This window comes from Hemiscyllium ocellatum, chromosome 5, assembly GCF_020745735.1.
Source record: "Hemiscyllium ocellatum isolate sHemOce1 chromosome 5, sHemOce1.pat.X.cur, whole genome shotgun sequence".
Taxonomy (NCBI): domain Eukaryota; kingdom Metazoa; phylum Chordata; class Chondrichthyes; order Orectolobiformes; family Hemiscylliidae; genus Hemiscyllium; species Hemiscyllium ocellatum.
The window spans coordinates 35,595,895-35,623,408 of NC_083405.1; the positions used below are offsets into that span (position 1 = coordinate 35,595,895).

Sequence of the window (27,514 nt, forward strand, 5' to 3'; positions counted from 1 at the left end):
AATCTTATTGTCCTAATATAATTTATTTGTATTTCTGTAAATACAGGGAGCAAAAATCTCATGTTTGCATTTGCTTCCTTCTCTGCAAGAAAAGTAATGGTGATGGTTGGGAGCTGAATTTGTGAATGAACCCCCTGAAGTTTTTTTTATTGTTTCCAGGTACAGTTCCAATTATATCAGAAACTGGTAGCACTCATACAAGTGTAAAAGGTGCTGCAATTGAACCAGTCGTGAACATTCTGAATGTCTGCAAATATCCACTTTATCAGAAATTACAAGCAGATTGAGGAATTTGGCTGATTTTCCTCTTGTCTGTCTTGAGATACCAATACCACCTGATCTTCTCCCACTGCCATCAACTTAGTGCAGGTTTGAACTGAACCAGTAATTCTGTGGTTTGCACACTAAGTGCTATACCAGTTGCTGCATTTATATATGATGACTAAGTCAATGGGCAGGCATGGCTGGAAAACAAACAATTTAATATTGATGAGTCACAGTCAGGAAAACTGGTAAAGTGAGATTTGGCGTGGCAGCGGAGACACTGATTTCTTGGTCAGTTAGCTGGCATCTTCATATTTATATTCAGGTGTACTAATTTTCCCAGCATACATCCCAACACTACTTCTAAATTGGAACACATACTCTTTTAATTAGTTTTGAGATATGCACACTAATAAGATTTAAAAAAAAATAAAATGCACCAATCTTTTAGCTGTAGAACTAAAGGTCGCAGAAGTTGAATCATTTACTGATTTGGTTAGTTCTTTGTCAACTTAATGCACTCAGTCATACAAAAACTTCCTGGTATAGCAGTAAGCCCACACAGCTTTGTACACAAGCTGTACATCCTCAAAAGTTGCCACAACAACTAGACAATACTAAGTAAGAACTACTGAGATTTTCAACTATTGCTCATTAAATAAAGTTTCATGATCAGTGTTTTTAATCAGAATGTGTGGTTGCTGACAAACTGACATTTTAGTTTAACTTGCCAAATAAACAGTCGGAATTACAGTGGTTACAGACCAGTAACTGTACAACTTTGGTAGAGATCAACATTCTTTGAATTTGCAATATGAAGGGGGCCAATGAAGTCTTAACATTAATTGACAGAACTTAAACAGCTCATCCTCAAGTTCTAATATTCTCTAAAATTTTCACAAAACATCAAAATTAAAATGCACTCTTTTCTTTTGTGAACACTCTGCATTAAAAGAAAGCAGCAAAGATATTTTAATACAATACTCTCATCTGGCTAAAGAATGACGACTGACAACTGTTTTTTGAAATAGACATTGTAGAATTTGAAATAAGTCAGGGGCTCAAGGCCCTCAATCAACTTTTTTTAAGGTTACATGTTTGATAATTTTAGAAAGGACCTAAAGTTGTATAATATTAATGTAAAAACAAAATCTGCCCTAGTACATAGCCCACAAAGCACACTGAATTGAGACCCTAATTCAAATAAGGCAAAACAGTTACTTAAAAGGATTTTGGGTTTCACCCTCACTCTCCCTGCGAAATAAAACCAGTTCCCTGTAATTACAAATATTCTGCCAATTCACTCCTTATTCCCTGAATAAAGACGATGCTGTTGTATCTGGTCAGCATTCTTCTTGGATTTTAAAAAATGCCAAAAGTCTTTAGCATGGCTTCCCCTACATTTTTCAACAGTTTCAACCCTTCCAAGTTTGACTGGTGTTATAAGCATCTTCAAATTTTGACCATACACAGTGAACACAGACAACTAAAACTTAAACCAGTAAAGAGGTATCACTTAATATTTCAGTAACAAATCTGGGTCTTAATTGACCCATTATGTCATAATCATCAAACTTTTCCACGTGAATTTCCTATCTACTGTCAGATATCAATAGTTTATTGTTTAAGCTACAATAACAAAGCTCATCAAGGGTTCTGACTAGACTTATGCAAATAAAAGACTGTTGCATTTAAAACCTGTAATAGGAATGCTTGTCCCATTCCCCTCCCCTCCCCTTCACCCCAACCCATTCCCCTTTTCAATTCAATGAGAAGCAGCTCATTTCCATCGGAGACAAATGTTGGTAGGACTGACAACCATCAGTTTATGTGGCGTATTTCTTGGTCCACTGTCTTGCTATTCTGTCATGTTCAGCCCTGTTAGTCATATACTGTGTGGCTATGCTCCCAACCAAAGGGTCCGCTGCAATGAAACAGAAAGTACTGGTTACCAATTTAATATTGGATAACACATGAATTACAACATTCTGATTTTGTGCCGAACTCTCATCTATCCCACACTACAGATTTGAAGTGGTGGCTTACAGCCGAACAATGCCAGTGATCATATAATCACTTCATTTAATAGTTTTAAATTTGATTGCTGTTCAACTGTGTCCTCATTAAACGTACACAGCAATACATATCCATTTCAGTAGTAACCCAGGGGAGAGATCTGAAGTGATTTTTCCTGCCATTGCAAAAGGATATACAGCCTATTACAGTAGTTCAGCTAGTCCAGCACAGGTACAATCATAGCAACTAAATATGATTGCATAAATGAAAATAAATGGCACTAAATCTCACAGGAAGACTCTAGTTAGTTTTAATATTTGTGTAAAATTTTCCTAATAAAAATTGCTGAATTTTAAACAAGCTATAAAGCCTTATATCAGATATGTTACAGCAATAAAATAATTTTTACTTGCTAGATAATTCCAATCCATATTTTGTTGCAATATAACTTGGACCATTCAGATTTTCTTCAGAAGTCTTTGTCTTGTATATACCTGACACATTAAGACTCAAAGAGGTCTGTTTTTCAGACATCTGGCAATGTTGTGCCTTTAAACACAGGATGTCTGGCTTTTCAATTCTCCTTTTCTACTGCTATCTGCCCTTTAGCAAAGAATGATAATTCACTGTGCAGGACATCAGTTATGAATCTGCATAACAGCATGCACCCACCCAAACACGAACACGAACACGAACACTGGAGTACACTGACTCCTTGGTTCTCGGAGAGTCTATTGTTCTGTAATTATGAAGGCATAAAGAGAATAATACTCAAGTCTTTCTTCATTAAAAGTTAAGAAATTAAAATCTATCAAGAAACTAAACAAGTGGAATAGAATCTGATCTAATTCCAATTCACTATTTGGAAGTAGCAACTTTAATGGATCAAATGGTCTTCCCCCACCCATTATCAAGCAACCACAACCACTCAGGAGAAAATTACAGACTATAATTCATCTTACCAGGATTGCAATCTGTGAGAAGAGAACAAATTGACAGAAGAACCTTGGAGATGGTCAGTGCTGGGCTCCAGTTATCCTTCAGGATATCCAAACAAATCACACCTTGACTGTTGATATTGCAATGATAGATTCTTGTTCGGAAAGTCACCTGGCAATTTCAGTTTAAAATTAACAATTGTACTTGGTAAAATGAGAAAACCTGTTCCAATAAAGCATACTTGTCATAGTAGAATTCTAAAATAGAGTATAGTCCAGAAACATACTCAAGTATAATAAAACATTATGTACATGTGCCTTACTATAAAGTAACTGAGTTGTCTGTTGTGGTGTGACAAACAGGAATTCATACGGTTGATAATTTTCTCATTTGTCTCAAATCCTGTTAGTGGTCGTAACATGTAACAATGGCACGTGTTATAATCACAGTCACAGATCAAAAGCAATTCGAACATACACAGCTAATAATCACTTATGATTTAATCATGCGTAGAACTATTTCCACAGCCTATGAATAGACATGGTATAAACCTAAAGCAAAAAAATCTTAAGGGCCAAAAATCAGCAATGCCACTACTGTTTTTATTTTAGAGATGTTAATCCGACTTCCCTTTCATGATCACAATAGGCTCAAATCTTGCACCTCGTTTTCTCCTGCCCACTCTATTGCATGATTCTTGTATGTTTACAAAAATGCAATTAAAAAACTTCAGTTATTTATTGACAGCTTATAATGCATTCAAGTGGTTTTGGGCTTTGGCCTCCCCTTACTTTGTTAATAAATATTTGGCTTTATGTTATTATTAAACGTGAACAGTATAACTCAAATATGCTACAATGCAAATCAACTTCTAAATGACTCATACATTAATCAAAGTTCAGGTTTGATTTCCAGCAACTCAAATAACGCTTAATTTTGTCACTTTCAACATGGTGAAGTATACCAGGGTATTTACAGAAACACAGCTATACTCCAAATTCCATTAATATTGCATTAAAAGAATCCTGGATAACTGGGCTCTTTCTAGGGTAATTGGGACCTCTACAAACAGGATGGTCTTCATCTGAATCAGACAGAGGGGTACCAATATCCTGGGGTGGGGGGTGGGGTGGGGGGTGGGGAGAGAATTTGCTAGTGCTTTTCAGATGGATTTAAACTAACTCGGCAGGGGAATGGGAACAGAAAATTGTAGGTCGAGTACACAAGAGGATGAGAGTAATGAAGTCAGAATTAAAATTTCAAGATTGCAAGGGGGCACTGGCAGGCAATTTGGTTTGAAGTGTGTCTACTTCAATGTCAGGAGCATCCAGAATAAGGTGGGTGAACTTGCAGCATGGGTCGGTACCTGGGATTTTGATGTTGTAGCCATTTAGGATACATGGGTAGAGCAGGGACAGGAATGGTTATTGCAGGTTCCATGATTTAGATGTTTCAGTAAGAACAGAGAAAATGGTAAAAAAAAAGGGTGGAATGGCAGTTAGTCAAGGACAGTACTATGTTTGCACAAAGGACATTTGAAGACTCGTCTACTGAGGAAGTATGGGCTGAGATTAGAAACAGGAAAGGAGAGGTTACCCTGTTGAGAGTTTTCTATAGGCCTCCAAATACTTCCAGAGATGTAGAGGAAAGGATAGCAAAGATGATCCTCAACGGGAGTGAGAGTAATAGGGTAGTGATTATGCGGGCGTTTAACTTTCCAAATATTGACTGGGAATACTATAATTCAAGTACTTTAGATGGGTCAGTTTTTGTCCAATGTGTGCAGGAAGATTTCCTGACACAGCATGTAGACAGGCCAACAAGGGACGAGGCCACATTGGATTTGGTACTGGGTAATGAACCCGGCCAGGTCAGAGTCAGAGAGATAAACAGCATGGAAACAGACCCTTCGGTCCAACCCATTCATGCCGACTAGATATCTCAAACCAACCTAGTCTCACCTGCTAGACCCGGCCCATATCCTTCCAAACCCTTCCTATTCATATATCCATCCAAATGCCTCTGAAATGTTGCAATTGTACCAGTCTCCACAACATCCTCTGGCAGCTCATTCCATATACGTATCACCCTCTGTGTGAAAAAGTTGCCCCTTAGGTCTTTTTTTATATCTTTCCCCCTCACACCCTAAACCTATGCCCTCTAGTTTTGGACTCCCTGATCCCAGGGAAAGGACATTGTCTGTTTATCCTATCCATGCCCCTCATAATTTTGTAAACCTCTATAAGGTCACCCCTCAGCCTCCGACGCTCCAGGGAAAACAGCCCCAGCCTGTTCAGCCCCTCCCTATAGCTCAGATCCTCCAACTCTGGCAACATCCTTGTAAATCTTTTCTGAACCATTTCAAGTTTCGCAACATCTTTCAGATAGGAAGGAGACCAGAACTGCATGCAATATTCCAACAGTGGCCAAACCAATGTCCTGTACAGCCGCAACATGACCTCCCAACTCCTGTACTCAATACTCTGACCAATAAAGGAAAGCATACCAAACGCCGCCTTCATTATCCTATCTACCTGTGACTCCACTTTCAAGGAGCTATGAAGCTGCACTCCAAGGTCTCTTTGTTCAGCAACACTCCTTAGGACCTTACCATTAAGTGTATAAGTCCTGCTAAGATTTGCTTTCCCAAAATGCAGCACCTTGCATTTATCTTAATTAAACTCCATCTGCCACTTCTCAGCCCATTGGTCCATCTGGTCCAGATCCTGTTGAAATCGGAGGTAACCCTCTTCGTTGTCCACTACACCTCCAATTTTGGTCTCATCTGCAAACTTACTAACTGTACCTCTTATGCTCGCATCCAAATCATTTGGAGGTAGATGAGCACTTTGATGATAGTGACCACAATTCGGTTATGTTTAGCGATGGAAAGGGATAGGTATGTACTACAGGGCAAGAGTTTTAGCTGGGAGAAAGACAATTATAATGTGATTAGGCAAGATTTAGGATGCATCGGATGGGGAAGGAAACTACAGGGGATGGGCACAATTGAAATGTGGAACCTTTTCATGGAGCAGCTACTATGGGTCCTTGATAAGGATGTATCAGTCAGGCAGGAAGGATGTTGTCGAGCGTGGCAGCCGTGGTTTACTAAGGAAGTTGAATCGCTTGTCAAGAGGAAGAAGAAAGCTTATGTTAGGATGAGATGTGATGACTCAGAGTGCTTGAAAGTTACAAGCTAGCCAGGAAAGACCTAAAAAGAGAGAGAGGTAAGAGGAGCCAGGAGATGATGTGAGAAGTCATTGGCAGATAGGATCCAGGAAAACCCTAAGGCTTTCGAAAGCTCTATCAGGAATAAAAGAATGATTAGAGTAAAATTAGGGCCAATCAAGCATAGTAGTGAGAAGTTGTGCGTGGAGTCAGAGGAGATAAGGGAAGTGCCAAAAGGACACTTTTAGTCAATTATCACACTAGAAAAAGACAATGTTTTCTAGGACAATACTGAAATTACAGGTGACTAGACTGGACGGGATTGAGGTGCATAAGGAAAACGTGCGAGCAATTCTGGAAAGTGTGAAAAATAGATAACTCCCCTGGGCCGGATGGGATTTATCCTAGGATTCTCTGGGAAGCCAAGGAGGAGATTCCCAAATCTTTGGCTTTGATCTTTATGTTGTCATGATATCATTGTCTACAGGAATAATGCCAGAAGATTGACAATTTTGTTCCCTTGTTCAAGAAGGGGAGGAGAGACAACCCTGGACATTATAGACCAGTAAGCCTGATTTCGGTAGTGAGTAAAGTGTTGGAAAGGGTTATAAGAGATAGGAATTATAATCACACAGAAAGGAATATTGATTTGTGATAGTCAACATAGTCTTGTGAAGGGTAGGTTGTACCTCACAAACCTTATCGTGTTTTTTGAGAAGGTGACCAAAAAGGTGAATGAGAGTAAAGTGGTTGATGTGGTGTATATGGATTTTAGTAAGGTGTTTGAAAAGGTTCCCCATGGTAGCTTATTGCATGGGATTGAGGGTGATTTAGCGGTTTGGATCAGAAATTGGCTAGCTGTAGGACAGCAGAGGGTGGTGGTTGATGGGAAATATTCATCATGGAGTTCAGTTACTTGTGGTGCACTGCAAGGATCTGTTTTGGGTCCACTGTTGTTTGCCATTTTGCAAATGCCCTGGATGAGGGCATGGAAGAATGGGCTAGTAAATTTGTGGATGATACTAAGGTCAGTACAGCTGTGGATAGTGACGAAGGATGTTGTAGGTTACAGAGCGACAGAGCTGCAGAGCAGGGCTGAGAGATGGGAAATGGAGTTTAATGCGGAAAAGTGAGAGGTGATTCATTTTGGAAGGAGTAACAGGAATACAGAGTACTGGGCTAATGGCAAGATTCTTGGTAGTGTAAATGAGCAAAGCGATATCTGTGTCCAGGTACACTGATCCTTGAAAATTGCCATCAACGTTGATAGGGTTGTTAAAAAGGCATACGGTGTGTTAGCTTTTATTGATCGAGGGACTGAGCTTTGGAACCATGAGATCATGCTACAGCTGTACAAAACTCTAGTGTGGCCACATTTGGAGTACTGTGTACAGTTCTGGTCACTGCATTATAGGAAGGCTGTGGAAGCGGTTCAGAAGAGAATTATTAGGATGTTGCCTGGTATGGAGGGAAGGTCTTATGAGGAAAGGCTGATGGACTTGAGGCTGCTTCCATGAGAGAGAAAAAGACTGAGAGGCGACTTAATTCAGACATGTAAGATAATCAGTGGGTTAGATAGGATGGACAGTGATAGCTATTTTCCTCAGATGGCGATGGCTAGCACGAGGGGGCATAGCTTTAAAATAAGGGGTGATAGATATAGGACAGATGTCAGAGGGAGATTCTTTACTTAGAGAGTAGTTTGGACATGGAACACACTTCCTGCAACAGTCGTAGACTCGCCAACTTTAAGGGCATTTAACTGATCATTGGATAGGCATATGGACAAGAATGGAATAGTGTAAGCTAGATGGGCTTCAGATTGGTTCCACAGTGCAGAAGAAACATCAAGAGCCGAAGGGCCTGTACTGCATTCCAATGTTCTATGTTTTTATGCATTATACTCTTGTTACAACAGCACTTGGGAAACAATGAGACCTAGGCAGCATTATAACAAAGCTCTCAACAACCGAGGCTGACAGAATCATATACTGTTTTCTCAAGAACAGTGTTCAAATTTAGTGCCTTGTCCAAACTGCAAATTACATTCAGTGCTAGAATATATCAATTATTCTAATCATATTGTACTTTTAAAAAGTCCTGCTGCATCCATACTCTTAATTGCATGCTTAAATCATCAGAATAACATTATAAAAATAAAAAAGGGTTTGACAGCATTAGTAAATTTTGAGCCATTGTAAATGTCACAACTAAACCAGGTTCATGGGAGACTGATTAGCAAGTTTAGATCTCATGGAATACAGGGAGAACTGGCCATTTGGATACAGAATTAGCTCAAAGGTAGAAGACAGAGGGTGGTGGTGAAGGGTTGTTTTTCAGACTGGGGGCGTGTGACCAGTGGAGTGCCACAAGGATTGGTGCTGGATCCTCTACTTTTTGTCATTTACATAGATGATTTAGATGCGAGCATAAGAGGTACAGTTAGTAAGTTTGCAGATGACACCAAAATTGGAGGTGTAGTGGACAGCGAAGAGGCAGATGGAGTTTAATTCAGATAAATGTGAGGTGCTGCATTTTGGAAAAGCAAATCTTAGTCAGACTTATACACTTAATAGGAAGGTCCTAGGGAGTGTTGCTGAACAAAGAGACCTTGGAGTGCAGGTTCATAGCTTCTTGAAAGTGGAGTCGCAGTTAGATAGGATAGTGACGAAGGCGTTTGGTATGCTTTCCTTTATTGGTCAGAGTAAAGAGTACAGGAGTTGGGAGGTCATGTTGCGACTGTACAGGACATTGGTTAGGCCACTGTTGGAATATTGCGAGCAATTCTGGTCTCCTTCCTATTGGAAAGATGTTGTGAAACTTGAAAGGGTTCAGAAAAGATTTACAAGAATGTTGCCAGGATTGGAGCTATAGGGAGAGGTTGAACGGGCCAGGGCTGTTTTCCCTCGAGTGTCGGAGGCTGAGGAGTGACCTTATAGAGGTTTACAAAATTATGAGGGGCATGGATAGGGTAAATAGACAAAGTCTTTTCACTGGGGTCAGGGAGTCCAGAACTAGAGGGTATAGGTTTAGGGAGAGAGGGAGAAAGGTATAAAAGAGACCTAAGGGGCAACTTATTCACACAGAGGGTGGACCATGTATAGAATGAGCTGCCAGGGGAAGTGGTGGTAGCTGGTACAATTGCAATATTTAAGAGGCATTTGGATGGGTATATGAATAGGAAGGGTTTGGAGGGATATGGGCCGGGTGCTGGCAGGTGGGACTTGATTGGGTTATCTGGTCGGCACAGATAGGTTGGACTGAAGGGTCTGTTTCCATGCTGTACATTCTATGACACTATTTGAAATTTGCAATGGAAAGTGGAGTGGGAATGCACCAAAATTTTTAAGCATGGCATCGATACAACAATAACAATGTTCTGTTTTTATTATTTTCACAGACAGTTTCAAATAATTTAATACCCTAAATTCATCAGAATTTAACCATACATTAGGTGTAATATTGCATGAAAAATTAGGTGGGATGTTCAAGAGATGTACTTCAAACGCTTGACAGAATTTGCAAAGTGTTTAATTTTGATGGCAAATATAATTTTATTGGCCAACAACATATTCTTACCTGTACAAAGTTCTCACAAAATCTATCACAATAAAATGACTGAACTGTAGCTCAGACCTGCACATCAATAATGTCTGTACATCTGCAGAATCCAATCATGGTGAGCAACTTCAGCTGCTCAGCAAAGTTGCAACATCAGATGAACCAGTGGTTCGATTTGGAAACTGTCAGAAACTCTCTATTAAACAGTACTTAATTTTCCCTAGAGTTTTTCGACTTTCAGAGATGTAATCAAATACAAGATTTAATTTTGCAAACAAATTCAATTTACATCCAAACGCCATTTTAGTCTTTATTAGTATTTCTTCTGAAGTGCAAAGCAATATGCCAAACACAAATTGATACTACCCTTATACAAGCTTCAGTGCAATCCTTCAAGGCAGCAATTCAGCATATACGTATGTCAGTCAAATGGGGCAAAAATAATCAAAATATAATACTGTAGGTAATCAATATACTTTCATATGTCAACATTTAAACTGATTAAAACTGGCAGCCTATTACCAAGTAGTAAAGTGGAGGCGGAGACATTTTTCAATTAAATTATACCCTCTCACTATCCAAACAGTCTCATTAAATACAGCGCAGAACATCTGTGTTATCTGGAAGACTATGGACGGTTAAATAATCTTGGACCTCTTTTCAACAGCAACTGTTTGTATCAAAGGCTGTTCTGAAGCAAAGTGAAAATTTACCATAAGTGCACAGAATGGCCTAGCAAGATCAATATGGAATGAACTGGGAAAGGAATTTAGCAGAAAAGACAACTGAGGAACAATTAAAGATTTAAGAAAATCACCATGACTCACAGCAAAGACATTTCCCAATGAAAAAGGAGATTTCTTGGAATGGGATAAACTGACCATGGTTAGCTAAGCAAATTAAGGACAGTATCAAATTGAAAGATGAAACATACAACATGCCGAAGATGAGTGGCCAATAAATGGATTGGGAAAACTAAAAACCAAAACCAACAAAAATGAAAAGACTGAGAAAAGGGAAAAATAAACTAGAAGGTCAAACTAGAAAGTAATAAAAAGCAGAAGTAGTAAGAGCTTATTTAAATATATAAAAAGGAAGAGAGGGGCCACTATGAACATTGGCCTCTTAGAGAATAAGGCTGTGGAAATAATAATTATGAGCGAGGAAATGGAAGAGTTGAATCAATGATTTATTTCAATCTTTATGATACAGGGTATGGACATTCTTCCAGAATACTAAATACTTAATGTGCTGAGGAAATAATAATGATTGAAAAACCATTAACGGGGCCAAAGGAAGATAAGTCTCTGGACCTGATGGGTTATGTTGTATGAATTTAAAGAAATTAGCTACAGAGATAGTGTATGCACTGATACTAATCTTCCAAGAATCCTTTAATTTTAGAAGAGTCCCAGAGGATTGGTAAACTACAAATGTAACACACCATTTCAAAAGGGTGGGATACAAAAATAGGATTCTATTATTAATGATACAAACAAGGGCATTTGGAAATAGAGAATATAAATAAGCAGAGTCAACATTGTTTCATGAAGAGAAAAGCATGCCTGACAATTTTTTTAGAATTCTTGGAAGACGTAACAAGCAGGATAAAAAGGAACCAGTAGATGTAATATATTTGGATTTTCAAGTGGTTTATGATAAGGTAGCACACAGAAAGCTGCCAAATAAGAGCCTATAATGTTGAGGTGGTATATGAGCCTGTACAGAGGATTGGCAAACCATTTGAAGACAGATTTGGGAAAAGGGGAGCATTTGCAGGATGGCAACCTGTAACTATTGGAGTGCCACAGAGATCAATTCCGGGGCCACAATTATTCACAACATATATTAATAGCTTGAATGACAGAAGTAGATGTACTATTCCCAAGGTTGTGGATGACACAAAATTAGGTGGGATGGCAAGCAGTGTGGATGACAAAGTCTGCAGAGGAATATAGATTATATGAGTGAGCAAAAACTTCGAATATAATGTGCAAAAATGAGCTTATTCACTTTGGCTTTAAGAGAAGAGGAGCTGAAGATTATTTGAATGGTGAAAGTCTGCAGAAAGCTGCAGCACAGAGAGATTTAGGACTGCCCATGCATGAATCACTAAAAAACTAGCACAAGAGTTCAATGGGTAACAGGGAAGGCAAATGGAACGCTTGCCTTCATTTCAAAGGGAATGGAGTATAAAAACAAGCAAGTATTGATGAAACTACATAAGGCAGTACATACAGCAGATTCAAAACTGTGAACAGTTCTGGTTCCCTTCTCTAACGAAGGATATTCAGTCATTGAAGGCAGTCCTGAGAAGGTTCATTACATTAGACTCAGTTATCCTTTCTTAAGAGGATAAGTTGAGTAGGTTGGTCCTGTACTTGTTGAAATTTAGAAGGATGAGAAGACCATACTGAAACATAATGGATATTTTGAGAGCTTGACAGATGTGGAAAAAATGGTTGTCCTTCTGGAGGAATCTCAAACCAGAGGACATAATCTTAGGGTAAAAGATTGCCCTTTTAAGAGAGTAGGAATAATTTCTCTCAGAGACATCTGAAGAATTCTTTACTGCAGAGATCTGTTGAGGTTATATACTCAGCAAGATTATGAAAGATATATTTCCAAATCAACCATTAAGGGGCAGGAAAACTAGTTGAGGATCATCAGTTCTGCCTAGATCTTATTGAATGGTGACATTCAGGCTCAATGTGGCGAATGGCTTACATCTGTTCCTCTGACATATGATCTAAAGACATCATCTGGTATAGCACTATCATAGTGATTGAGAATGTTGTTTGTGCAAGTTAAAACTAACTCTGTTTCAACTGGTCTTAGTTAGGATATACGGTGTCATGATGAAGAAAATGAATTTTATGCCTGTTTTTGGGTGAGGATGAAGGGGACACGTACAAGCAAATAAAAATAAACCAGCCATTTTTCATTTGTGATTATAAACTAGCATGTTGAAAAGAGTGGTGTAAAATTTTATTAAGCTTGGTTGTGATGACCTCCCAGAATCAAATAGCAACTGGACATACACTACTAATGATTGTCACAAGGTAAATGACCAGTTAGTCACGTCAGAGGCAAATGCCAAATAGTAACTAAATCATACCTCTGTGTAACTAAATCCTCATAACGGGAGGGAAGCAACAAACAAGAAAACAAAAACTAAATAGTGGAAAATTTATTCTACAAGTTATTTTTCTTCAGGTAGTTCTAATTATCGTTTGGTCAATGCATTACAGTAACTGAAATGGTGTTGCTAACTCTGAAACTGAAATGTTAACTGGGCAAATTTATAAGTGTTTAAACGCCTGTGCCAAACTCATGATGGTTAGATATTGGAATTGAGAGTAAAATCTGAAAGTTTGCCCATTATTCTCAACTTGAAAGTGTGTCAGACTGTGAGGATGATGTCACTAACTTGCAACCAGACAAAGGTAAGCTAACAACAGAGGCACATGGGAGATGATACAGCCCAGCAGAAGTGACAGAGAACTTTGCCACTGAGTCTATGGTGCTTCGAAAAGAATGGAGGGCTCATATTCATAGATTTTGAAGCAGGACACAACAAGAGAGTATTTAGAAAAGCATGATGCATTCTAGGTTGCTAAATGGAAGCACTGAGTACAAAAGTAGGATGACTATGTGGAATCTTTATCAAACAGTGGTTAAGCCATAATTAGAGTACTGCATCTAATTCTCAGCATCACACTTTAGTGAGGCTCATCAAGATTTACTAGAATAGTTCCAGGCATGAGGAAGTTTAGCTACATTAAGTTGAAAGTGATCATTGTATTTTGCAGTCAGAAGATGGGATGTTTGATAGAGGTGTACAGAAATATACAAGGTTAGATAAAGGTAAACAAAGAAATGCTGTTTCAATTAGCTAACAGTATATTACTATGGCACATAGTTTTAAGGTTCCAGGCAGGACATATGGGAGAAGTACTTTTGAATACAGCATATGGCAATGACCTTGTACACTGTACTTGCTACCCACATGAATGGGTATGAAGTCAAGTCAGATACAGTGCTTAAATTTCAAAGGTGAACACTACATCCATTTCTAGTGCTACAAAATACAGCAAAGTACTAAGAAACCTAAGAATGTTAACGACACTAATAGTGCACCAAAGTTGAACTTCTTCACAAACATTTCATTACCCCTCAACTAGACTCTTTGGAGTAGAAAACCATTCTCCTTGGATAAGAGAAACTGATGTAAGCATCAAGATTTTTGGTGCCTTCAAAGTTAACTTGTGTCATCAAGTGTCAACAGTGGTATGCACAATGTAAAATCTCATCATTAATGAATTAGGAGTAGACTAATCGGCTCTTCACGTCAGCTCCGCTATTTGATAAAACCACAGCTGATCTGACCATGAATTTAATTCTATTTTCCTGTTTAACCCCATAATCTTATATTCTTGATTAACAAGGAAGACAACCTAACATAAAAATAATGTATGGAGAAACTCAGCAGGTCTAGCAGAAAAACAAAGTTAGCATTCAAGTTGGATATTAATTTTTCTGGAACCGAAGACAGTGGAAAATAATGGTTTTGATGTTGTTGACAAAAGTAGACAAGGAATGAGTGGAAATGATGATGAGAGTGCCCAGACAAAAAGGTAAAAGGAGTGCTAATAGCAGGTGCAATTCGTCCAAAGAAAAAGAGAGAGTTGACCTTGCTGAATGTAAACTAACGTAAGAAAGACACCAGGACGTAATCAAAGTCAAGGACATGTCAAGGCTCTGAAATAGTCAAACTCAATATTGAGTTACGAAGGCTGTAAGGTGCCGAAGCAGAAAACTAAGTGCTGTTCTTCCAGCTTGTTTTGGGATTTGGAGCACTGTAGCAGGCCTAAGACAGAAATATTTGTATGACAGCAAATAGGTGTACTGAAATAGCAAGAACATGGAAGGCCAGGACCATTTTTAGCGACAGAGCGGAAGCTTTTTGCAAAGGAGTCTTCTAGTCTGTGTTTGGTCTCTCATCTACCAATGTAGAAGGTACCATATGAAAAGTGAATCAGAAGACTAGATTGAAACAATACAGAATCCCCGATTTACGAAGTCTGACCTTGGTATGCTCGTATTTATAAATGCGATTCATACAGGGGTGTAATTTTAAAAGACTCAACATAAGAGCGTTCCCTGTATTTAAGAACAGGTGTTCTATGTTTTTCTATAACGTGTTTCAATTTGCATACAAATCAAATTGGGAATAGACTCCATATTGGAACCTGTTCATAACCCAGAGGCTGTCTGTAAAAGAAAAGTTCCATTTCACCCGCTTAGTGCATTTGGGGCTTTGCAAAGGAAGAAGGGAGATTAGATTAGATTACTTACAGTGTGGAAACAGGCCCTTCGGCCCAACAAGTCCACACCGACCCGCCGAAGCGCAACCCACCCATACCCATACCCTTATATTTACCCCTTACCTAACACTACGGGCAATTTAGCATGGCCAATTCACCTGACCCGCACATCTTTGGACTGTGGGAGGAAACCGGAGCACCCGGAGGAAACCCACGCAGACACGGGGAGAATGTGCAAACTCCACACAGTCAGTCGCCTGAGTTGGGAATTGAACCCGGGTCTTCAGGCGCTGTGAGGCCTGAGTGAGATAGTAAATGGGGAAGTGTTACACTTTCTGCTTTTCCATGAGAAGGCGAGCTAGTGTTAGAAGTGGCTGAGGAGTGGACCAGGGTGTCACAGACAGAACAGTCTCTATGGAATTAAAAAGTGAGGTCTGCAGATGCTGGAGATCAGAGCTGAAAATGTGTTGCTGGTTAAAGCGCAGCAGGTCAGGCAGCATCCAAGGAACAGGAAATTCGACGTTTCGGGCAAAAGCCCTTCATCATTCCTGAAGGGCTTTTGCCCGAAACGTCGAATTCCCTGTTCCTTGGATGCTGCCTGACCTGCTGCACTTTAACCAGCAACACATTTTCAGTCTCTATGGAATGCTAACAAGGGAATGCAGGAGATGACGTTTTTTGGGGGCATCCTGCTGGAGGTAAGGACAGGCAAAACCACATTGTTTTTCTGGGACACAAGGGAGGGGATGAAAGCAGAAGTGCCAGAAATGGACCAGGCATTGCTAAGTGCCCTGTCAACCACTGGAAAGACAAGCAACATCAATAATGGAATGAAATCCTTCCAGGAAGCAGGTGTGAGGAAGGGCTGTTAAAGTAACTGAGGGAGTTGGTTGCCTTTTAACATATATTGATGGCCAGCATACTTGAGAAATGGAAACAGTCAAAGAAGGACAGGGAAGAGTTAGAAACCAGTCAAATAAATCTTAAAAAAAAATTAAAACCTTTAACTCTCTGCTTTCTGGGGAATTCCATACTATGAAAAAAACTAATAAAAAATAATCAACATAATGACAAGTGATTCATACTAGAAATGAGCAGAGACCAATTTTCAATTATTATAGCACAAGCTCTTAATAAATTAACAGTACTCTAAAATTATAAATAGAATGCAAATACATGAAGCATTCTGTTAAAAAAGGCCCCTTACCTTGGGTGGTTTAAAAGGATATTCTGCTGAAAATACAATGTCCAGAAAGAACACACCACCTTCATAAACTGACCCTGGAGGCCCCAGAATTGTTGACCTCCACTCGTAAACATTATCGCCTTTTGGTCCAGCACTGAAAAATGTTTGTAAAAAGAAATTGTAAAATAATTTTAAAATAGATTATCAATACTTAAGTTAAACTTCAGACATATTCATAAAATGAACAAAAAAAATTGTTATTTTCATTTTGTATAAAAAGGAGTCACAAAGCTTATGTAATTTTCATACTATTTCTACACAGGATGTGGGTATCTGTGGCTAGGGCAGCATAACTGCTCATCCTGAATTACCCTTGAGAAATTGGTGGGAAGCCACCTTCTTGAACTGCTGCAGTCCATATGTTGTAGATATATTTAAAGACTTCCAGCCTTAATTAAATGTTTTTGAAAAAGGCTTAATTAAATGTTTTTTTAAAAAAAGTATCTGAAAAATACTTGGGAGAAACAAATTTCTGTTCAGCATTGTAGCTTTTTAAAGGAAGTTAGAGGGGGAGAGAATAGGATGGGGTAAGGAGGATGGAGGAGGGAAGAAGTGGGGTGGAGAGGAGACAAAGAGGGGATCGAGAAGAGAGAGAAGATTTCTATTCAATTTATTTAAAAAAGGAACAAGTAGAAAGTGAGTGGCTCTTTCTGAACATGAAAAATCTGTATTCCCTGGGATGGCAATCCAGTAAAATATCAGAATGTTTCAGTAATTGACCAACCCTACAAATTACATTTCATGTTTACTAACAAAATGGCAATGCTGCTCACAAAAAAGTTGATCAGTTAAGTTTACACTTGTCCCATTAGTCTTTTATAATGGTCTTAGCCACACTTTTCTTCATAAGCTGCTAATGAAATGTGGCTACTAGTCTGGAGGAAATGATCAATTTATCATAATTTTTTTGATGTCTTCCAGTTTTAATCGTATAAATTTAAAAATCTATAGTGAAACATATCATCGCAAAACATGAGGGCATGCATCATCAGAACACTTAGATCTAAGATAACATGTTAAAAACAAAAATCATTGTTTAAACTGTTAAATCCAACTTCAAAATGGTGAAAAAGATGATGAAAACACAGAAGAAAAACTAGCACATAAATCATTTCAAATATTGAAGACAGAAGCATATAAAAAAGTTGCTTAAAGGGAATGTCAGAAACAAAAGTGAGCCAATCAGAAAGCATTACAATTTTTATCCCATACTTTGTTGTATAGGTAACAGCAATAATAAAGCAACTCTTGACATCTAAGGAGTTTTGTTATTAGAATCATAATAATTTAGCACTGTAGTGTAAGAGCTGAAAATTGAATGATTAGCTTATATAGACCAACATTCTTTCTTGATCTTTTCACCAGTGAACAAGGTTTGAGCACCCCCATTTCTTCACAACTCAAGTCAAATGAACGATCCTCGCCATCATTCCCTGAACACGACCCATCACACCCCTTCAATCTTCAAAAGATCATTATGGATGATGAAGGCTATTCAGTCGATTTTAATTAATCCTTCCTGGAGGATCTTAAAGTCTTTCCCCCATTCCTCTCTCACAACATTCAATTACTTAAGTGATTGCAAATTTTTACAGAAAGACTAAGACTCAAACTTCTAGAAAGTATAGATTAATCTGACCACTGCAGTTTAGAGGGGTATTTAGCCAATAATTTAAGAAATCAACATTAAATATCAAGTATTTCCATAAAAAAAAAGAAAGTTGACAATAAACAGGAGGTAAGCTAACTTCATGCTGAAAAACATGTTTCTTGTTTACACTTGCCTACTGGCTGGTTCATGATTCAAATTTCCAGTATCCACAGCCTTTCCTCAGTCAATTGCCTTCATGTTTTCCCTTGGAGACTAGACAAAGTCATCATGGTAGACTTTGGCCTCAGTACCTGAATGCTTGGTCTGAAAATAATCAATTCCTTTTTTTAAATCTCAGCATGCACTTTTATTTCCTTTGCCAGAACTCTAAAGAGTTTGTTTTGGCATTTTCCATTTTTTTATTTGCCCAAAGTACACAAAGACGTACAAAAATAATTTCAATTTTATCCTACATCGTTGAAATTTTAATTTCCGGCTTCATAGGTTCCTGAGAAATTGAACTATTTATTTAAACTGTATTTTTGATAGTTGCAACTAGAATAGCAGATGCAAGAAACAGGCAAGCTTAAACATTTTACTGAAGAAAAATCTATCTGAAGATCTAAAAATGATTTTAAAAATCATTATAACACTTAAGTTCTGATTACATTTCGCAGTAGGTTCACTCTGCTATGTGAATTTTCTGGAGCATTCCAAGGGACTCTACTCCTTTCTTATTACCGCCTGAAGAAAATGTATTATCATTTTATTACTACGCTGCTCAGTCTCTTATGTTGCTGGACACAGGTTATCTAATTTTAATTTTTTTGCCAAACAGGGTTGAAGGATGGAGAATAACGCAGCCAAAATGAGAGGGGTAGGGGAATGAAAAAAAATGACACCGATACTGAAGGAAAAATTCAGATCCAAAGCTTGGATGATTTTCTCTCTCTGCTATTTGGGGTGAAATTCATGACATTGTAGGCAGTAAACTCAAATTGAAAAATTAAAATAAGTTTTTATTAGATTGCAATTCAGATTAATAACTTGGACAAGAAATTAGCACATGACAAGTTCAATTAAAAATTCACTGACAAAAAAAATCCAGTTTTTTTTCCTCACTGGATCATACCCACCTCTAAATGTTCTATCAATACGAATTCAAATTAGCCTCCAGGAAATTCACTAACATGGTCCTGTGCATTGCCCTATTGCCTCAAAATAAAATTTAGTCAGTCAATCACCTGCAGTGATCAAATGGAAGGGATAAAATCTAATTCGGCAATTACTGCATCACTCAGTACATGCATTTTCCAATGTGTTACGTCAGGAAATTAACATACAGGAGAAATCACAGATGCAAAATCACAGCCCAATTCTTCTTCAGATTTGGAGTTAATGTTCCATTTTTCCATTACTAAAAATGAGTTTGTTTATTAATTTGATAAATTCTTTTTGACATATTTTTTCACCTTTATTGCAATTTGAAAGTAATTTTAATATAATTTACATTTGTACAAAGTAATTGCAAAAGAACACACATCAAACCACTAACAGTATTCAATGGATAGGACTGAACCAAATTGAACAATTATGTTATCACACTTGCTGATTTCAAATTTTAAAGCTTAAATAAGAACTGAGAATTATATAGTTCAGACATTTACAAAACCAATAGTCATGATTTAGAGGTGCTGGTGTTGGCCTGGAATGGACAAAGTTAAAAATCACAACACCAGGTTATAGTCCAACAGATTTATTTGGAATCACTAGCTTTGGAAGCATTGCTTCTTCATCAGGTGGTTGCTCCACAAACACCTAATGCAGAAGCAGCCCTTCGGAAGTTAGTGATTCCAAATAAACGTGCAAAACCAACAATGGTTTAGGGGCATAACTGGGCCATTCAGCCCATCAAATCACCTCTGCCATTCAATGAGATCATGGTTTATCTGATAATCCTCAATTCACTTTGCTGCTTTTCCTCATAACGCTTGACTTCCATTACTGATAAAAAAATACCTTTCTCAGCCGTGAATTTACATAACAGCTTAGCCTCATCAGCTCTCTATAGTAAAGAATTCCACATATTCATTCCCATAACATAAGAAATTCCTCCTCATCTCTGTCTTAAATGTGCGGCTCCTTATTTTGAGATTCCGTTCTCTGGCCCTAGTTTGTCCCACAAAGGGAAACAACTTATCCACATGTATCTTGTCAAGACCCCTAAGAATCTTGGCCGTTTCAATAGGTTACCGCTCAGTTATCTAAATTCCAAATAGTACTGACCCAATCTTTTGAACCACTCTTCATAACAGTCCCTCCATAGCTGGAATCAACCCAGTGAACCTCCTCTGGACTGCCTGCAACGCTGATATATCTTCGTTTTTAGATATGCAACAATTCTGTGATGCTCTCATCAAATCTGTCTTGTAAACGCAATTTTTATGAAAAAAACTGAAACAACAGCATTTTTAAAAGGATGAAGATAGTCAAAGGCAGTGACCACATGGGAATTTAATCAAATAGAGAAACAAATCTGCACTCCTGGCTGATCCAGCAGTGAATCTGCACAGCTGACTGTTCTGCCGTTTATTTCAAGTATCTCTGGACATCAGAGTTTGTCTAAGATAAAATGAAATAAACAGCGAAATTCACAGCTGACCTTGGAGAAATCTGTGTGGGAGAGCTCACAACGTGGGAGCTGCTAAGTGATTTTTTGAAGTATAACCTTATTTTTTTTTCTGTAAATCCACACTAGTGAGTAGAGTGGGTTCTTTTTGGATTATATGGCTTATTGAGATCTGTCTCTTGATTAAACTTCAAAAATATAAAACATAGGTACCAAGTTTGCCTGGAGCAGTGTTTTTTTAGAGCAGTAAGATTGTGCTACTTTCTGGGTCTGTAGATTGTTAACGTGCAAAGATGGCTTTTAGTGGAGTGATGTGCTCTTCTTGTAAGATATGGGAGATTAGAGAGTCTCCATGTTACTGATGATTATGTTTGCAGGAAGTGTGTTTGCAAACCATATTGGACTACATTGATTGCTTGAAGTGGCAGTTAGAGGCAATGAAGAATTTACAGGAGTTAGGGGGTGTGATGGTTTGTAGTTGCAGGAAGGGAGATATACCAAAGATACAGTCAAGTAGATGGATTTCCTCCAGGAAAGGTAGGAGGGGTAGGCAGGTTGTGCAGGAGTCACCTGTGGCTATCCCCATCTCAAACAAGTATGCTGCTTTTGAAAATGTAGGGGTGATGGACTCTCAGGGGAAGGTAGCACTGACAACCAGGTCCCTGGTTCCAAGACTGGCTATAATGTAATGAGGGATATGTCAGGTACCAAACGATTGATTGTGATAAGGAACTCTTTAGTGGCTAACAGCAAGACATCACAATGCTATGTTGCCTCGTTGGAGCCAGGATCAAGGATATCTCAGAGAGGGTGCAGAATGTTCTCAAAGGGGAGAGGGTCCAGAGGGGGTCATTGTACAAATTGGAACTAATGACATAGGAAGACAAAAGGATGAGATTCTGAGGAGAGAATATAGGAAGTTAAGCAGGAATTTTAAAAAGTTTTCCTTGAGGGTAACAATACTCCCAGTGCCACGAGCTAGTGATGGTAGGAATAGGAGGATACAGCAGATGAATATATGGTTGAAGAGCTGGTGCAAGGGAGATCTATTTGCATTTTCGGATCTTTAGAATCTCTTCTGGAGTAGAAGTGACCTGTGTAAGAAAGATAGATTGCACCCGAATTGGAAGGGAACTAATATACTGATGGGGAGTTTTGCTGGAGCTAAAGACATAGGAAGAGAAAAGGATGAGATTCTGAGGAGAGAATATAGGAAGTTAGGCAGGAATTTTAAAAAGTGCTCAGGATGATTTAAAATAGTAAGATGGGGGGTGTGACCCAGAGAGATAGTGAGGAAAGAGATCATTTGGAGACAGTACATTTGGGAAAGGGAGCAGATCAAAACAGTCAGGGCAGGCAGAAACAAAGCAGAGAATGAGGTAGGACTGATAAAAATAAACTGCATTTATTTCAATGCATGAGGCCTAACAGATAAGGAAGATGAACTCAAGGCATGATTCGGAACATGAAACTGAGATATGACAGCAATTACATATGTAGCTCAGGGATGGACCGGACTGGCAGCTTAATGTTACAGGATACAGATATTATAAGAAGGATAGAAAGGGGCAGGGAGTGGTGTTTTTGATTAGGGATAGCATTACGGCTGTATGTAGAGAGGATATTGCTGGGAATATGTCCATGTAAGTTTTTTTTTAGGTAGAACTAAGAAATAAAAAAAGGATGATCACCTTATTAGGATTCTGCTGTAGAATCCTCAATAGTCAGCTGGAAATTGAGAAACAAATTTGTAAGGAGATCTCAGTTATCTGTAAGAATAATAAGAGTGGTTCTGGGAGGGGATTTTAACATTCCAAACATAGACTGGGATGACCATAATGTTAGAGGCTTGCATGGACAGGAATTTGTCAAGTGTGTATAAGAAAATTCTGATTTAGTTGTGGATGTTGTTATGGACTAGGCCAGACCACTTAAAACATTCTGAAGCAGGTAGCCCAGACCATAACTTAGCAATTTGTTTCTGTAAGTGTACAGTGAAAATTATCCAGAGTTAGGTAACTAGGTCGACTACTAGGTTTTAAAACAGGCAGAAATGTATTCACCAAATTACATAATGAAACACAAAGAACAGAATAAAGAATCCCTATAGAACTCAGTCTATCCAAACTAGACTTAATTATGCTGTTCCAAATATACACATCAGTCCCAGTAAGCAATCCCCATTAAAACCAAATGGAATACATGCTTACAGGTTGAAGTTAGAAGAGCAGAAGAGAGACAGTTTGTTTCCACACTGCTCACTGTTGAACTCCCAACATCACTGTCTGTTCTGCTCCACTCCACCCCGCCGCCCCCACCCCCCCCACCATCTCTGTGACACCACTGACCAAACATTTGCAGCCGTTTTACACACAGTGGGTGCTGTTTGTTTCCTTGTAAAACTGCAATTGTTTATTTTCCCAACTAAATTATGTTTTGCAATTGCCCCCTAACAACGCTATCTGTTTTCCGGTGTCCACACATGAAGTTTTCTGCTTATACCCTTAACTGCAAGTCATTCGGTGTTTGTTCCATTCATCTTTCAATTACCCCATGCTGACGGGAGGGGCTTCTCTACACTATTTACAGCCATTCGTCTAAAGGATGCTAGATCGTCAGTTGCACTTACAATTTCAGTACATTGCCAAGTATAATATGTAATGGCAATTACTGAAACCTGTGATGATGCTGGGATCAGACTTCCCCTTCTACACTTCAGTAAATAACAAGTTTGCTCTTTCCCACTAAAATTTCGATGAGGCACTTGATTAGCTTATCTAGTTGCCATGAGCATGAAGGTCAGGATTCTGTGAAAACTTGCCTCAAATAACAATTCTCTTCAGCCAGGGGCAACTTCAACAGGTAACAACAACATTGGTATTAAAAAGAAAGGTGAGGTCCTAAAAGCAGAATGCAGTGAGTTGGGAAGCAAGCTGAAATGTGGGACATCAAAGATTGTAGTTATCTGAGGATTACTATGAATGCTGTATGATATTCAGAATATAAATAGTAGGTTGTATCAGATGAACATGTAGCTAAGGAGATGGCGCAAGGGGAAGGGTTTCAGATTCGCGGGTCATTGGGGCCTATTCTGGGAAGGTGGGACCAGTACAAACTGGATGAGTTACACCTGGGGAATATTTGCTAGAGTGGTTGGGGTGGGTTTAAACTAAATTGACCAAGAGATTGGAATCTTTGCAAGGTTTGTAGCTCAGGTTGAGGTTTAGGGTGTAGGTTTGCTCGCTGTTCATTATCTGAGGGGTTGATAGATGGTATCCAGATCTATGTGTTTGTTTATGGCGCTGTGGTTGGAGTGCCAGGCCTCTAGGAATTCTCTGGCATGTCTTTGCTTAGCTTGTCCCAGGATAGGTGTGTTGTCCCAGTCGAAATGGTGGTTTTTTTTCATCCGTGTGTAGGGCTACGAGGGAGAGAGGGTCGTGTCTTACACGAACGCCAGCTAGCCACAAAAAGACACAACCCTCTCTCTCCCTCGTAGCCCTACACACAGATGAAAAAAATCCACCATTTTGACTGGGACAGGCTAAGCAAAGACATGCCAGAGAATGCCTTGAGGCCTGGCACTCCAACCACAACGCCATAAACAAACACATAGATCTAGATACCATCTATCAACCCCTCAGATAATGAACAGGAAACGACATCACCACAAACCCCAGGAACTCTATCCAGGACAAACATATAAATAGAAAGCAGGAGACAACAGCTTTGCTTCACTTGGAGTTCACCACTGATGATGTTACCTAGCCAGGTAATGAAACGTCTGGATATCAAACCGACAGCTCAACGAGCAAACCTACACCTTAGATGAGTCAGAGAAAGGGAATCAACTAAATTACAAAAGACAGAAGGAGAATAAGACAAAATAGAGGAATTATAGGCCAGAACCAAACAAGGTCACAGCCAAAAAAAAGGAATGATACAAGGAATATGAAAGAGATGTTCTTAATGTACAGAGCATTCAAAACAAAGTGGATAATTAAACACGCAAATTTATGTAGCCAGCTATGACACAGTTGGGATTACAGAGACATGGTTGCACAGTGACCAGGAATGGGAACGGAATATCCATTGGTATTCAGTATTTAAGAACGACAGACAAAAATGAAAAGGTGGAAAGAAAACAATATTGAGGAAATATATTCGTTTAGACAATGTAGAATCTGAGAGAGTGGAATTGAGAAATAACAAGGGGCAAAAAAACATTACTAGGTATGGTTAAAGATCACCAAACTGTAGGAATGGCAGTAAACAGGAAATCAGAGATGCACGCAGTAAAGGAACATGTGTAATTTGGGTGACTATAATCTGCATATAGATTGGTGAATCAAATTAATTACAATACTGCAGAGAAAGAATTTCTAGGGTAGTATAAAGAATGGTTTTCTGGATTAAAATGTTGCAGAACCAAGGAGAGGACAGGCCATCTCAGACTGGGTATTATACAATAAGAAAGGAATAATTGGTAATGTAGTTGTGAGAAACCCCTTGAGGACAAAACGAACATATGATAGAAATCGTCATCAAGCCGGAGACTGAGATATTTGATTCTGAGAACAGGGTCCTAAATCTTAATAAGGGAAACCACAATGGTATGAGGTGACAATTAGCTATTATGGAAATCTTACTGAAAGGTATGACAATGTATAGACAACAGCAAACATTCAAAGGACAAATAGGTGAACTATAAAAGTTGTTTGTTCACAGCTGGCACAGAAATTCAAGATAGCAGTGACCAATCATAGCTTACGAGGGAAGTTAGTGATATCATAAGATGCAAAAATACAAAGTATTCAAATTGGCAAAAAACAAATGACAAACCTGAGGATTGGGAACAGTTGGGAAGTCAGCAAAGGAGGACTACGGGATTGATTAATAATAAGAAAGTACGGGGGATCCAAGATGGCGGCGACCCAGCAAGACTGAGTCCACAGTGCTCTACCCAAAACTTGGGCAAAGTGGGCTATCCACCCCCACCACACTCACTAAACCATTTATAATAGTTGTTAACCTTAAATAGTTACCTATTAGTACATTTAAATAGTCTAATACTAGCTGGAAAATGAGTAAAGGGAAGGGAACAGGCGGCTCTAAGAAAGCAGGGACCCCTCCCCCACCCTCTCCCTCTTCAGCTGCAACAAAGGTGTCTTCAGCTACTTCAGGAGACTTAACAATGAAGATGAGCTTTGAGGAGATGTTTGCCAGGTGGGAGGCGAAGATTGATGCTTTTATCGATGAGTCTTGGCAGAGCAGAGAAGCACTATCAGCCGAGTTGCAGAAGCAGGGCAGAGACATTCAGGAATTGGAGTGCCGAGTCAGAGAGGTGGAGTCGAAGGCCGCAGCCTCAGAGACTGCGATAAAATCGGCAGCCGACCACATCCGTTTTCTCGAGAATCGAGTCCAGAACCTAGAAAACCACATTGATGACCTCGAAAATCGATGCCGTAGAAAAAATATTCGGTTGTTGGGCCTGCCCGAGCAGGAAGAGGGAGGTCAGCTGACAGCATTCTTAGAGCATTGGCTGCCACAACTTTTAAATCTGCATAATGGATCAGGCCAGGTAAGGGTAGAATGGGCCTACCGGGTCACAGTACGTGGGCCCGGCTCAACCCAGCGCCCACGCCCGGTCCTGTTCCAGCTGCAGAGCTATAGGGAGAGGCAGATGCTCCTGGAAGCCTCAAGAAATCTGGGAAAAGATCCCCAAGCTATGACTCACAAAGGATCCAGGATCATGCTGTTCCAGGACTTCTCCCCAGCTTTGGTCCGAAAGAGGAAGGCATTCGATGAGGCGAAGAAGCGTTTAAGGGACTTAAATATTCAGTACTCCTTACGATATCCAGCAACGCTACGCCTTAGCCACGAAGGATCCATATATAACTTCGGATCACCGGAGAAGGCTAAGGAATTCTTGGACTCTCTTAAATAAACTGTAAGAGATTGTGGACGCTGGTCTGCCTTTCCCATTATTTTGGTTTACATCCCTTCATCTTTTCTTATCTTTCCCCCTATGTGTGTATGTATATATATATGTTGGGGCGTTTGGTTAATGTTGATGGGGAGAGGTGGTTACCTTATTCTATTTTACTTCTGTTTTTAGGAGCGGGGTTGTTTTTCTTTCCCCTGTTATCTTGTGGTATTATATTTAAGTATTACATGTTGAGATTGTAATCTTATAGTTATATATGGTATTAATATTCCCAAATATATTTAGGTGTGGGTGGGGGTGGGGTGTTCACTGTTAACTCTAGCTTTATATTATATTTGAATTCTCCTCATTTTATTGAGGAACACCTGGGTCAAGGGTGGGGCACTGGTTGGAAGAGGGTAAGATGGACTGTGGGAGAGGAAGTGACGCTCCCTGGGAACAAGGGAGAAAATCTCCAATTCGGAATGTTTTATATCTTTTATACTTAGAAAGAGTTTTTTGTTATATTGTTTTGAGTGTATCAGAGAGTCTTTACTTTTGTAAATCTTGTATGCTCCATGCTCGGGATGTTCTAGATAGGGTTTCCCCTCCCGAGGGGTCTCGGATCTGTCCAGATGATTATGGCTGAACAGTCGGTTAAGTGGTGCACCTGGAATGTCAGGGGGAGTAATTCGCCAGTTAAAAGGAAGAAAATATTATCAAATCTTAAGAAGGAGAGAGTTGATATAGCTCTCCTACAGGAGACACACCTGTCGGATAAAGAACACTTCAAATTACGACAGGGCGGACTTGATCAGGCCTTTTTTTCCTCTTTTAATTCAAAAAG

General features: G+C 39.1%; 1 protein-coding gene across 2 annotated transcripts in view; it reads right to left on the reverse strand.

Moving 5' to 3' along the window:
- Positions 1 to 915: 915 nt before the first annotated feature.
- LOC132815659 (ubiquitin-conjugating enzyme E2 E1) overlaps positions 916 to 27,514 on the reverse strand; it is a 128,729-nt gene continuing 102,130 nt past the window's right edge. For both annotated transcript variants that reach the window (XM_060824653.1, XM_060824652.1), the window contains 3 exons: positions 16,486 to 16,618; positions 3,243 to 3,390; positions 916 to 2,188 (listed from right to left, as the gene is read on the reverse strand). In XM_060824653.1, coding sequence (XP_060680636.1) covers positions 2,091 to 2,188; positions 3,243 to 3,390; positions 16,486 to 16,618 — 379 coding nt within the window. In that variant the 3' untranslated portion in view covers positions 916 to 2,090. The remainder of the gene's footprint in view (positions 2,189 to 3,242; positions 3,391 to 16,485; positions 16,619 to 27,514) is intronic.